The sequence below is a fragment of the Capra hircus genome, chromosome 4, assembly GCF_001704415.2.
Source record: "Capra hircus breed San Clemente chromosome 4, ASM170441v1, whole genome shotgun sequence".
Lineage (NCBI taxonomy): Eukaryota > Metazoa > Chordata > Mammalia > Artiodactyla > Bovidae > Capra > Capra hircus.
In genome coordinates, this window is record NC_030811.1 from 77,182,457 (window position 1) to 77,196,751 (window position 14,295).

The following is a 14,295-nucleotide window of genomic DNA, read 5'->3' on the forward strand; positions in this document are numbered from 1 at the left end:
ATTAATTATTGCTGTCATGGGAATCCCATCTCTGGCCTTGGATTGACTGGGCTGTGCCCATTTGCTGTAGGCCAGCAGTCAGGCAGGCTTCTGATATTTTCCATTTTCCCTTATCATCATGCCAGCCTGAATTTATGAGTTTCTTTCTAAAGACGGTCCAATCTATTCTTCAAAAGATTCAAACCACTATAGAGCACTTCAAAGATTTAGTAAGTGCTTTGTGCAAACCAGTGAAAATGAATGTTTATGTTTTTCCACTGCCCTGTGAAGAGCTGCATTTGGCTGGGTTAGCCCAAAGAAAACGCTTCAACCTTTAACTTTCCCGTGTGCCCCAGTGGGAGAGCTTACAGCTAGGAATAGAGAAAAAATGGCTAGCGAAATTCTTAGCTTAATTACCACCATTCAGCTGTAACTTTGATTTTAACTCATGAAAAGGAGTGAAAAAAAAACAGGTTACAACTAAGAGCTAACATTGCAATTGGGCCCTCTACAAAAATAGCAAAAACAAAATTTCACATCGGAACATTCTCATACCTCTCCCGCTGTGGGAAAACAGCAAAGAAATACTCTTGAAGTTATCTTCTGTATGACTAGTTTAATAGCATCCATTAAACAGAGAATCCCAGTAAAACATCTGTTTTTTCTATTTGCTTGCTGTGATATGAAGTACTCTCCTCACTAAGTAATTCATTTATCTAGCAAATATTCATGGAGTCTAGGGATGCTTCTAGGTGCTAGGAACTCTTCAGTGAACGATAAACAAAAATCCCCATCCTAAAGAGTCATTCCAGTAGTCAGACAGTAAAGAAACATAAAAAAAGTATGTTGTGTGTTAGTAGGCATGTGCTGTGGAAAAAAATACACCAAGGTAGGATGTTGGGTGGGTGTCAACTTTGAGGCTGAGGTGGTGTTAGGGCAGATTAGAGCAGGACTCGAGAAGCTGACATCTGAGCAAAGACTGAAGTTCACCGGACACACTATTTTTTTAAACTTGAAGGTTTAATCTTCAATCTTCGGTTTGTTCCACCAAATCTTCCAAATTCACTTATAGTGTATTCAACATAATACTTCAACATAGCTTATTATATATATCGCATAATTATATGCATATATATTATTGTATAATTAGATTGTATAATCCATCCTAACTTGTTTCAAAAAAAAAAAAAGTTGCTATGGTTAAGAAACAAGCTTGAGCTGAGCTGAGCATGGGGACTGGAGCGGCGTTAGGGCTGCTCACCCACGAGTCATATATAGGAGCCACACTCGCTCCTTCCTTCAGGAGCTGCTGCCTTTGCTGGGAACAGGCTGACCACCTACGCTGTCTTTGCTTCTGGCTCTCACTGCTGGTGTCCTTTAGCCTTTGGCCAATTTGCACCTTCGTGTCCTGTGTTTCACTGCTGACACAGAGCCAGCTCTGTGCATCTATTCAGGAAAGAAAATAACCCACTTTTTTTTTCCTTTAATTCAAATATGCTTTGTACACTTGACACATTTGAGTAGTTTATTTCCTATTTGCCACTGGAACTGCAGGGACTAGATAATCTATGATTCCTTCTTGCACTGTAACTCATATTGACTTCCATAAATATATATATATATATATTCTTATGTTCATCTAAGTTCTTGAAAACATACGTCAGACTATCTGATCCTTTAAATCAGTAGTTCTCAAACTTTACTGTGCACATGAATCACACCGTGAACTTGTTAGAATTCTGCACTTACGCTGACAGCCTGATTCTACAGGCCTGAAGTGGAACCTGAGATTCCGCATGCCTACCAAGCTCCCAAGAGGTGCTGGGTGCCTCTGGTCTCTAAATCTGACACACTCTGAGCAGTAAGGTTCTGAGTGTTCTCATTTGGTCTGGTGGCCACAGAGTGATACACTGGTCATGTTCTGTGTTCACTGAAGGGCCTTCCCTCCGGTGTCTGGCTTGAGCCTCCTGCCCCATCGCACTGGTCACTTTCCAGGTCTGCTGAGTGCATGGTCAGGGCTCGCTAACCTAATATAGGCTTATATTTTCCTTCTGGCCTTGGTGACCCCTGGCTCCACTGGTTAGTGAGCCTTCCCAGCAAACACTCCACTCCTCACCTCCCTCTGACCTCACTGGATCCTTCAACCTCTGAGGACACTTCAGCCCCACTCATTAGCTTTCTCACCGGTCTTGAGAGAGTTCTTTATCCTGCCTCTCTTGCTTTGGCCCTGAAGAAACAACTCTGCGGAAAAACAGATCAAGAAAGACTCTCTTCTTTCCCAACCTTCCCCCCGCCCCCGCCCCCGCCCATTCTCCAAACAACTGATCTGGCCTTATCTTTTCAACAGTCTTCTCTGAAAAAGCAAAAGAAGCAAAACCTCAACAGGTCTACTTTGTTTTATAGGCTGTAAGGGCACAGAACAAAATGAAGTATTTGATATGAAATAATAGCAATTCACATTCAAGTGGCTGATATCCCCGTAAGCCAGGGAGAAAACTAACACACACACACACACACACACACACAAAGAGAACAAAAACTAAGAAACAAACAAAGCCCAAACCACCTCTGCAGTCCTTTGAATTAGGCTTTAATTCTTTCCCAATTCTACCTAATGTCAGTCTAAACCCAGCAAGTCTGATCTGCAGTAATCATAGCCCAGGGCAACTTGACAAGGTGGCAAGCAGATTTCAGGCTCTTGCTTTCTGAAACTCTTTCACAAGTTTGCACTGGACCCTCATGCCAAGGCCTTCGTCTGTCATCGGCTCTCTCTTTCCATGCACAGTTTTTCTCCACACGGGCCTTTCTCCACTGCAGTGTTTTCCAAGCCTTTTCATCTTGATGCCTTCCCATCTCTTTTCAGATCACAGCTGGAAATCTCATTTTCATTCCTTTGTGGCAATTTTTTATTTCTTTCTATTTCTATTGTTATTTAACTGTGAAAAGTATTTCCTCTTGCAGGAAAAATGCCCATACACTTTGTTTGAGCTGGGGTCCTGCTGTTCATTATTTGCTGAAAGCCGTGCTGTCGTGTTTAATGTGCACCATGAGATGTCAGTACCATTTCATCTACATGGAGGCAGAAACCCGTCTGATATAATTTATGAGACCTCCTGCGGTTCGGGACCAAGTCGCCTCACACGCCTTTCCCTTTGTAGCACAATAGCAACTAACTGAGGCTAGTGCATTTCGGTTGCATGTTATCTCTGGACTTAGGGAGAGCAGGAAGGAAAGGCACACGGGGGATCTTTATGGGAGATTCGCCTTTCCTGACACGGGCTTTCAGAGGTGCAACATTCTGGCCTTCAAGACATTACATTCTGGCTTTGAATGCAACAGGGAGATTTAGGCTTCTACTTTATGGTTTAACTGTAAAATTGTAACTTGCAGCCTGATTGTGTTTTAAATTATTCAAATGAAAGAATAAACCAGAGTAAATCCAAAATAAATGCAATAAGGATGATCAGCAAAACTTGTAATCTGAGGAGGCTTATCATAAATACTGGATGCCTGCCCACTGGAGGGGAGAAAGGACAAGGAGCACGAAGTCAATGTTCAGAAGGGCTGGGAACCTGATATCCTGTCTTTTCACCCAGTAGAAAGCTGTCCTGAGGCTGGGTGGCGCATACCACACTCACACACCTGAGCTTCATTCTGAGCAATATGTGTTTCATTTGGGTAACAATTCCATCTCTTCTGTTGTTACTGCTTTTGTGCCAGGCTAAGTTCAACTAGGCCTTTCCTTTCTTAAACCAGCTGATGCTATGCCTTCCGTGTGACTTAGTCATGCAATCCCTTCTACCTCTCAAGAGGGGGAGATGTGTGAAGGCTATACGGTGCTGTGAACATGGTGCTAGTTTACCCACAAAGCAGACAAGCATGAGCCTATAGGGGTAGGAGTGTCCAGCAAAGTAAGAAGTAAGAATTGTGTATCTCAAAGACTGTATTGAAGTAAGCATTATGAGAACTTGAATTTTGTTACTTCCCCTTACATTTATTTTGCAGTTTAATCTTTTACTTGCATTTATATATAGGAAAGGACTTGATTGTATTTCGGGGCCTAAAGACCAATTATGAAACTTTTATGAACCTGACTCAGTCTTCTGCGTGCGTATTAGTTGTTTGGTCATGTCCAACTCTTTGCAACCCAGTGAACTGTAGCCCCCCAGGCTCCTCTGTCCATGGGATTCTCCAGGCAAGAATACTGGAGTGGGTAGGCATTCTCTTCTCCAAGGGATCTTCCCAATCCAGGGGTTGAAACCAGATCTCCTGCATTGCAAGCAGATTCCTTACCATCTGAGTCACTAGGGAAGCCCAACCTAGTCATACTAGGTACTATTTAAGGTACATCCTTTGTATCATAAAACACAATGAGTGTTTTATGGCTGTTATTTCAATACATGCTCAGAAGTCTAGCTTTGTTGGTTTTTTTTTTCTGTATATTAATGAACACTTATTTTATGTTTTCACTCAGATGTATTTATACAGAATTTCTTCAGAGCCCTTTCCAAATCCCCAATATTGTGCCAACTGAAGCTGAGTTCGTGAACATCCTCTAACTGTAATCACCTAATTCAAATCTGGTGAGACTCTGCAGTGTTGAATTTAATTTAACTTATGTTGATCCCCATGTTTTCTCTCCCCTGTAGTTCTGATTGAAAACATACACAGTTCTGTGGTTCTGAGTCATCTCCTCACATATATCTTCTGTCATATTGCATGTTTATCTGTGAGCTGCTGCCCAAAGAGACTGGGGACCCAATACAATTAAATAACTGAAATATTCAAGAGGAATCCAATCCATTCTAAGAAAGAGTAACGTCTCTCTCTTAATGAAATGTGCATTGATGTATGATGACATACTGGCATGGAAACACTGGCAAGTTTTGGAAACTTAAATAGCAAGAAACACAAACCTCAGAAATTTTTATGTGAGTCCTAAACGACTTTCTTTTTCGTATCACACTGAATGATATTTCATCTCAGCCATACATATACAATATAACCCAAAGTGTAGAAATAAAGATCAACTCACAGGCTGTCCAGGCTCATCTCCCCCGAGGATTCTGAAGCCAAATCCAGACTCCATCCTGCGAAGGTGAACATCCAGCTCCTTATAATCTGGACCTGGCATAAAGGAGATCCCATTGAGTAATGAATGCCTTTTCCCCACCCCCTGAGGAACTAGACACACCAATGATAAATTAATTTTGTGGATGTGATTAATGAGAGTGCTGTTAAGAGTCAGTGACGAGCATAGAAATAAAAAAAAAATATATATATATATGGTGACAAAAAAGTATGCATTCCAAAATTAGGTAGTCTCTGGATTAACAGTGACCAGCCAAGGACATTACTAGCATATTGTCATAGGCAGAAAGAGCACACACATTTTCTGAGTTGGAAAAAAAAAAAAATCAATGCCTCTGTAATTCTTTATTTTCCTGAAATCATTGAGATTGCCCTCGAAAATTGGCTGCCACTTTGGGGATGTTACTCTGACTAGGATGATTGTTTTAGAAGTATGAGAGAACAGATGGAGACACCCTGGAACTACCTGGTGAAGGATAGCCTAGAAATTTACTAATAGCTGTTTATGATTTGATGTGTCCCACTGAGAGTGTGTGTGTGTGTGTGTGTGTGTGTGTGTGTGTGTGTGTGCGTGTGTGCATGCACGCGCACTTCCATGCTGGGGGGTATAAACTTACACCTAATAGAAGTTGTTTCTTTTAAAATTGTTAAAGTTAGAAAACATAAAATTGAAACTGTTCTCTATTGAGGTTTGAGTGAAGTTTTAATTTCCTGAAAAGCTCCTTTAGGTTTCTTATAACTTGTTACTAGAAATTTATGAGAGTCTAAGTGAACTCTTATCCCTCAAACAATTTAAAATGTGGAAGCCACTAGTAGATTGACTGCTGACTTCATAAACACATTCAAAATAAAGTTGATGAGGGATACTTTTCTGTAGTTAGCCAAAAGAACGGAAATGTACTTAAAAAAAAAAGCTGAGAAATTCCTCTGAATGTCATTTTCAATTCTAGAAATAAGCTAAAACCATAAGAAATCTTTTGACTTTTAAAGGAGCATATGATTTAAATAGGATTTAAGCTTCTCCCTTGCCCCTGGCCCTTTGAATCTTCTTCAGGGGCAAATGTCTCAATCACGACTGGGTTGTGCACACTTTCAAAATCACTGTTAGGATGTTAATCAATAATCAGCAACTTTGGGGAATACTTATTAATGTCAACCTTTGCTTAAGAAGTATTTGTGATCTCTGGGCCTTAATGGTTTAAAGGAGGTATTAAAACTGACAGAAGCAATTATTCAGTTAAATGTTAAATTCTTATTATTTAATCGGGATGGTTTTGGAAATTGGGATGGGACTTCAGATGAGAGTCCTCATGGGACAGGAAGCTATGTCTTAGTCATTTGGATGTACGGTCATAGTCATAGTTGGTGATGGCCTGGTAAACCTTTTCTAGTCTATAGTAAGTGAAGCTGAAGTGAGACAGGAAACAAAGTACAATGATATGGGGCTTGCCTTTGTGCCTCCCACCTGGCTGTGATTTCCCAGTGATGTGAGGAAGATAAGTCACTCACTTCTGAAATTTAGGCATATGTGTGTGTCTAGTGCTCCCAAGGGGAAAGAAAAGCTGAATCAGGCACCTATGTACATATGTAAATATCATCCAAGACTATGACTTTCACGTCCTTTTATGGACAGATGCATGTAGAACCAAAGGCTTTCCCAGCCAACGATGAATATAAAACTCCAGTTATAACCAACTACATTTCCACATCCATTAGTCATCCTTTATGAACTGTATAATCATTCATATTTTAAAGATAAGACAACTTAGCAGAATTCAGTTCCTATTAAACAGTTAATTAGACTCATGTGGTAAAAGGAAAATGAAACCTTTGCCCTATACCCTACGAGTCTCAGTTGACTTTTGAGCTCAGTTTATCCTGAGGTCTAGAACATCATACATGAAATCACATATTGGGGAGTGTGCTAAAACTTCAGGACTCTGGAGCAGGTGGAGCAGCCCTGCAAAACCACAGCAGGTAGCTGTACTCTTCCCAAGGGAGGCAGAAAGGCAAAGGGAGATGACAGACGATGCCCAATCACTGTTCAAAACTCTAAATTTTGGCTATGGTATGACTGGTCACATCAATCTCTTCCCTAGGTTACTTTAGGCTTAGTGGACATTTATATATATATATATATATATATATATATGCATATATATAAATTACAAAGAGAGCATGATATACTTTTGTCACTTAAAACAACAGAGCTAGCATATGCTTAACCAGAACCTGCCATCTAATTGTAGATATTCTCATTTTTGCATCGCTGCTGAGTATGGTGAGAAATTGTTCCTCCAGTGGCTTCAGCACCAATCCATATTGCATGAGGAGCTCTGAAAGGAGTTTACTGTGTGATCCATTTTATTTGCTAAGTGTAACTTCCCCCCCAGGAAATGCTGAAATTGTAACAGTCCCAGTAATGGAATCTTGAGATGTGCCAATATACATGGGAATTGTCTTGTGTCAGAGAATCCTGTGATTCCTGGGGGAATTGGAAAGCTTTTCCTTAACGAACGATTCAGGACTCTTTTTTAATTAGGAGAAAAATACAGATGTTTGCTAGTTTTATTTAACTCTGAAGAAGCAAGCAGAGCACATATTTTCTTTCCCCTGTTCTTTGTGTGCACTTTGGTGACACTGCGATCCTTGGACTATTGCTCTGACTGCTCTGATTTCAAACATGGGGCAAAACACGCCAACCATGTCATCTTCACCTTCCATTCTTCCAGGCCGAGATGGCTAGTTTCATGGTACATGTACGCATAGAGAGAGGCAAAGAGAGACCCATTAAAGAAGTCTGCCACAGATGTGATTTATTTTTTATTTTTTTGTTAATTTTGGAACACAGACTCAGAGGCTGCAGGGCATGGAAACCTAAGAGAAACAGTCAACTGGATAAAAAAGTTTAAATGATAGATCGTGCCTTAAGGCAGTAGTATTTTGTGTGTGTGTGTGTTTGTGTGTGTGTAAGGAAAATAAGAGTTTTCAGAAAGACAAATTTTCTTTGATTTCTCCTTCCTTCCCCCTACCATTTGAGTCTGGCTTTAGAAAGTAACTAAAATTACATGCACAAAGCTTGAAATGTTTCTCTTTCTCCCCACTTTGTTAGCTCTCTTGAAAGATTATGATGTTTCTGGTACTTTTCTTCAGTTGCTCTTCTGTGATGACATGTTTAAAACGACTGTAATATGCTTTATCTCTTCCCCTGTCAGTGTAAGGACTTAAAGCAAAGAAATTCAAGGGCCAGTCTTCATCCCACTGTTTCACAATCCTCACTTCTCTCTCCAGTTGGTTTATGAACCATGTACCTAGTAGGTTGTTAGATGAGGGGGTTGGGTGAACACTCAGTGGGACCTGGGTCACTCGATGTCACTCAGTCATGCCCCACCAACATTCTTTTTTTCTTTCTTTTCTGCCTTATTTTTTCTGTATTTGCACTCTTTTTTTTTTTCTTCTTTTTCCTCTTCTGTTTTCTGTTTGAAAAACCATCAGAGGTGCTCTCAGGCATGGCTTGGTGCAACTCAAGATGAGGCAGTGGTTGTGAAGAAATGGACTAAAAGAGTCAGAAAACTTTTTGGATGCTGGTGTTCAATGGCTAGCCATGGCCAGTGTTGCTGGTTCTTTAGAGGTGGGTCTTGGGATCCTCAGGCATTATGAAATAAAACATCTGAAGATCCTTGTCCCAGGTGGGACTTTGCATGACCTCTGGGACAAGCTATGGGGATGGAATTTACAACTACTGATTAATCCTGGGATCTTACTAATATTGAAAAAACTACATCCAGGTAGCAGGGCAACCTCTGTCATAATAAAGAAAAGCACCATTTCAAAAGCTGATTTTTATTTTGCATTAAGACTCCAGGAAGACTTCACATGCTATATATACCCTTGGTCTAGCTTCTGAAAGACATGGCTTTATGCACAGTTCCAGGGAAAAGGATGGGCGACTGAACACAACTGATTAATTCTGTGAATGTATTCAAGCTTCAAAAATGCAAAGAATGGCATTTTTATGGATTAATTTGGCACATGGGATGCTGCTGTAAACATGTCAATTAAATTCTGGTACTTGAATCCCCTTTCATGTTTTAATTAAACATAAGCACCATGGGCTTATTACCACAGTCTGGCACAGAGAATGAATTCATTAAATATTTTTTTCTACTGGAAAAAATGTTTTTGTTTTTGTTTTTTGTTTTGCTTTTCCTCATAAAGAAATCTAGGAAAGATAGCACTAGGAAAGAATCAAAGGTGGTTTCCAAAGAACTCCAGATACAGAATAAGTTAAACAGGAATTAAATAACTTTTATTGCTCAAATCTAACAGTACCAGATCAATAACTAATACATATCTACCTTAAAAGAATCACTTCTCTCCACTTTTTTCTCTTTATAACCCTTGGTGATATGAACATGGCCAGACATGGTTTAGCCATAGTAGAAGCCATCTCCCACTCTTCATATGGTTCTCTTCAAATAGCCAGAGTTTTCAAATTAAGTCAGATTTTCCCATCCTAAATACTCCCCTGCTCTCCCTATCCTTTGCTCTCTTGGACGCAAGCCTTACCTCTTTCCTCTCTGACTTACTCCTGCCAGTCTGGTGTCTGTGCTCTTGGCATTACTGAACTGCTCTAAGGTCACTGATGACATCCTAATGTTCAAATCCAATGGCCATTTTTTCTTTGCTCATTCTGCTTGATTTCTACATCTCACTTAATGCTGTTGACACACCCTTTATGATCCTTGATTTCTTTTGTTTCTAAACAAGAAAAGATCTCCTTTCAGAAGAACTTCTAGTCTTGATTTCTGTGATACTCCATATCCTGGTTTTCTTGTCTTTGGGTGGAGCTGTCCACTCAAAGGTCCTGACTATGGATTCATTGTTTCTTGTTAACATTCTACCCTGGTGATGGCATAATTATCTTTGTTTGTTTATAAAATTCCATTATGAATAGCCTGCACGAGTTGCTAAATAAATGTGTCTTAAATTTAATTGTTTCCAATCTAGTGAACCTGATAAACCACAACACTATTCTACTATTGAGATTTCACTTAGCTTCCTAATTACATTAGGACTTCCTACCATTAATTTTGCCTAGGCATCTTATGCAGTTAAAGTTAGCAAAATACCTTACAATTATAATAAACAGTTCCAAGTCAAAATCATGACAAATAGCTTGATAAAGAACATTTTATAAATATGAGAAACAGTATAGAAGGTCTATTTATTCTGGTGGGAGTCATAATTTTCCAGAATAGTTTCCTAACTTGTGTGGACACTTAACAAAATATTTGGATTGGTTCTTAACCTGAAAATCTGGATTGCATGGTAGTATAATACACACAAACTATATTAAAACTTTCCTCTTTCAAATAATATATATTTTGGAATCATTTTGTTTATATATCAAGGTTATCTAAGTTATTACATAAACATAGTTCTTCTCTTTCTTCTTTTGGCTTTAAATATAGTACAGTCAGAAGCTGAGAAATGCAGAAAATGTGCTTGTTGTGGCCGTAAGCTAAGATTCAGAATCTCAAATTAAATCTTGCCTTCATTTTGCACCTGTAATTACTAGGTCTCATTTTCCCTCTGGTTCTAAGATACTCTTAAAAACTACAAAGATTGTATAGTTGGTATAAAATATATATTATATTATAAATTATGTTTAATTTATAATATAATATATATAATTATATCTTAAAAAATTTCAGACATAGCTAAACCAAATACTTTATACATTATCTGAGGACAAAATGCTGAGCAATATCTTCCATATTTTCTACAAATCCAAAAAAATGACATGGAAACTTATAGAATGAAATGATCTCAAGCACATATATTCTCCAAGGGGGGGTGTTAAAACATGCTGAGATGGGTAATGAGCTGTCATCATAGACACACTCTAGAGATGTATGTTGTGAGCCCACAGACCTGAGATAGTACTATTATTATGAAACATTCTTTTCTACAATTGTTTCAGTATTCTGGCTTTCAATCTAGTGGTCTAAATAGCTGTTCAAAGTACTTCTTACGAGTAAGAAGATCTAAATCTTCCTTTTCTTCCTTTATTTCCATAAAATTAAATATTTCAGCCTAAACCAAATTAATAAATATTTTTTCTGAATAATTAGGTCAAAAATATTTAAGTAATTTAATTATTACTAAAAGCTCTTAAGCGTCAAACTATTCTATTCTAACTTGTAATACTACCAAAATGTAGCACTTTGTAACTGGCATGGTTTAAAAAAAATAAACGGTTATTAGTGTTTAACTGATGTGAAAATAATTTCATTCTACATTAGCAAAATTTCTAGTAATTTTTAAGTAAAGTAATTTCTAGTAAGTTCTATGGAAATGTCTAAACTGCAAATCTTTTCAGATACTCTAGCTTACTTCAATTATCTAGTCCAGTGCTGTTCAATGTAAACAAAAGGCAAGCTACATAGGTAATCTAATTCTAGTAGCCATAGTTTAGAAAGCAAAAAGAAACAGATACAATTTTAATAATATGCTTAATCTAACATATCCAAAATACTATTTAAGCACTAACACAATAATTAGTGAGATATCATACATTTCTTTTTTTCTTTTTTTTGGTAGTAAGTTTTTGAAATTCACTGTGGATCTTACACGCTTCTCACAGGACATCCAAACTCAGATTTCAAGCACCTAGTAGCAACAAGTGTCGAGAAGCTTCTCAACTGGATAGCATGATTTAGTCAATCTGATAGTACCTGGTGTTTTAATCTAGTCTTTTACTAAAGCATTTTATGAAAGAACTTAATGAATAAATGATTGTTTTCCTTTGACTTTTGTTTGTTTCCTTGGCTGCCATATAGGTCAAATTTGGTGAGAATTGCCCTCTACCTTAAATATATGCTTATGTGGGTGAGTGAAATTAGCATGGTGATTATGTACTAAAAAACTGATACTACTCAGAAGAATGATTTGTTACACAAAATGGAAGACGTTTCATTCACAGGACTGTGAGTACTGAAGAATACTTGCCAGAAGAATCCATTCGAAAACTGGTCCTTGGTGGCACTTGTTCTGGATGGGAAATTAAAATTGAAATTCATTTATGGCATTTAAAAATTCATCTTTTTTTTTTTTTTGGTTGCAATTAGAACTCACCCTCAATCTTTTTCTTGTGTTTCATGATTTTTTCTCTAAAATCCATGGAGTTAATGGACAGATTTACCCTGTTTTATGTATATGAATACGTCTATAAATGTATCTCTTTCACATGCAGGAAAATGCCTGAATTCTTTTAGATCAGAATGGAAAAAAAAGATCACCATTTCCAAAGATTAAGCTTTGATTCTGATGATAAGAATGCTGATTTGAAAGTAAAGTCAATCCAGAACCCAAAATATGCACATATCTTTGAAATCATATTATGATATTGTGTCATCAAATATCAAAATGGAAAGTGAAAACTTCAATAAATAATTATGCTGATTTATGTACACCAGTCCAAATATTTTGATCCTTATAATTATTTGGATAGTAAGTTATATATAAATAGTTGAATAAAATTGGTTTATTTTAGCAATAGGGATCCTTCATGAGAACTATGATACCATAACATGTTACGTATAACATAAAAGTTTAGGGACATGAGTGTAAAATACTATATATATTCTATAATGTGCATATGAAATACTATGGAAAAAATGGGTATTTTATCATTAAACTTAAAAAATTAGAAGACCAAGTTCTGATTGCTTTCTTACTGAGCTTTGTTTGCTTCACTATTCAACACTGAAAATGAAATAGAAGCCTCCTGAGGGCGATGACAAGGCTTCCCCAGGGTACCCTGCACAGCTAGTCTCACTTGCTGTGGGGAGAATGAACCTCCCTGCTAGGCAATCTGCATTTTCACAGGAAATAAGCTCTCCAGCAAAACTACATTTTTTTAAATTTTAAATCTCCCTGTTTAGTGTAACTGCTTAGGATTATGAATTGAGAAATTTCTTTAATCATAAAGATGGAGCTATAACAGGGATGGAAGACTGTGCCCTTCTAAATACCTCCATTAGTTGTAAAAGTGACATCATAATCTTTATACTATCCTGACCTCACTAGGACCTACTTGCCATCCAGCAAGTACACTCAGTTTACTGCAGCCCCGATGGTCTCATTTTTAATCATGAATGTACTTTGGGTTACATTGTCAACTTGTGCTACCACCAAAATGCTCTGACAAACTAACTCGCAATCAAGGACTGATTTTAGAATTTACTTCTCGAATTTCCATCCCCTTTTATCCTCTGCCTGAGTCCCAGAGCATTAAGTTTTAAACTAGTGAATTAAATGAATTTATAAGCTATCAGATTGAATCTAATTTCTAAAATACAGGGGAAAAACATGTCTCCAACCTAACTTTTATTTCACTATCATTATTACTTAGCTATTTCTTTCTCTGTTAAAAGGAACCTGTTAGAAATATAATACCATAGTTATTTACAAAGTTACTGAAAAATATTATTTTTGAAATTAGATTTCCAAAATAAAATACACTTATGAAAAACAGCAAGCACACTTAACTGGATTTACTGACTCCTTTACCAACATACTCTAACTGCAAAGTGACGCACAATGTGATATATCAGAAACGCCAGCTGAAAGGCAATTTTTTTTCACAGATTAAACCAAAACAAATTATATTAAAGACAGCAATAATGATTTTCCTGAACAAGGTACAGGAAATTAACCTTCATTGTACAGTTGTGGACATTTTTTAATGCTCATTTCCCCCATGGAGGGTTTTTTTTCTTTTTAAATTTTATTTTATTTCTGACTGTGCTGTATGACATATGAGATCATAGTTCCCTGACCAGGGATCGAACCTGCATGCCCTGCATGGGAAGCAAGGAGTGCTAACCACTGCACTGCCAAGAAAGTCCCAGTAGAGGATATTTTAAATGGTGATGTTATAATTTTTTTCTGGTCTTTTTATGATTCTAATGTTAAAGTTACTGGTAAAAGTGTCTAAACATTTACCTATCATCCTATTTTGATTTTTCACTAAAATAAGGTAGTGTTCCAGAGAACATGTGTGGGTAGTACTGGACTACCCACAGGCCACTGGACATCAGCAATGTCCAAGCACATGTGGCCAGGGCTTGATCTAGCTGTGTTCACACATGTGGGTGTTCTAGAAACCAAGGTAGTTGTTTATGATTACTGAATAGCTGCCTGCTGCTATGGAAGCCA

At 37.7% G+C, this 14,295-nt stretch overlaps 1 protein-coding gene across 2 annotated transcripts in view; it reads right to left on the minus strand.

The window, feature by feature from the left end:
• MAGI2 (membrane associated guanylate kinase, WW and PDZ domain containing 2) overlaps window positions 1-14,295 on the minus strand; it is a 1,495,474-nt gene that overhangs the window by 179,190 nt on the left and 1,301,989 nt on the right. Inside the window, exons 13-14 of one of the 2 annotated variants that reach the window (XM_018047276.1) lie at window positions 12,085-12,126; window positions 5,015-5,106 (exon numbers count right to left, since the gene is read on the minus strand). In XM_018047276.1, the coding sequence (XP_017902765.1) occupies window positions 5,015-5,106; window positions 12,085-12,126 (134 nt within the window). The remainder of the gene's footprint in view (window positions 1-5,014; window positions 5,107-12,084; window positions 12,127-14,295) is intronic. The other variant, XM_018047275.1, reaches the window with a different exon arrangement.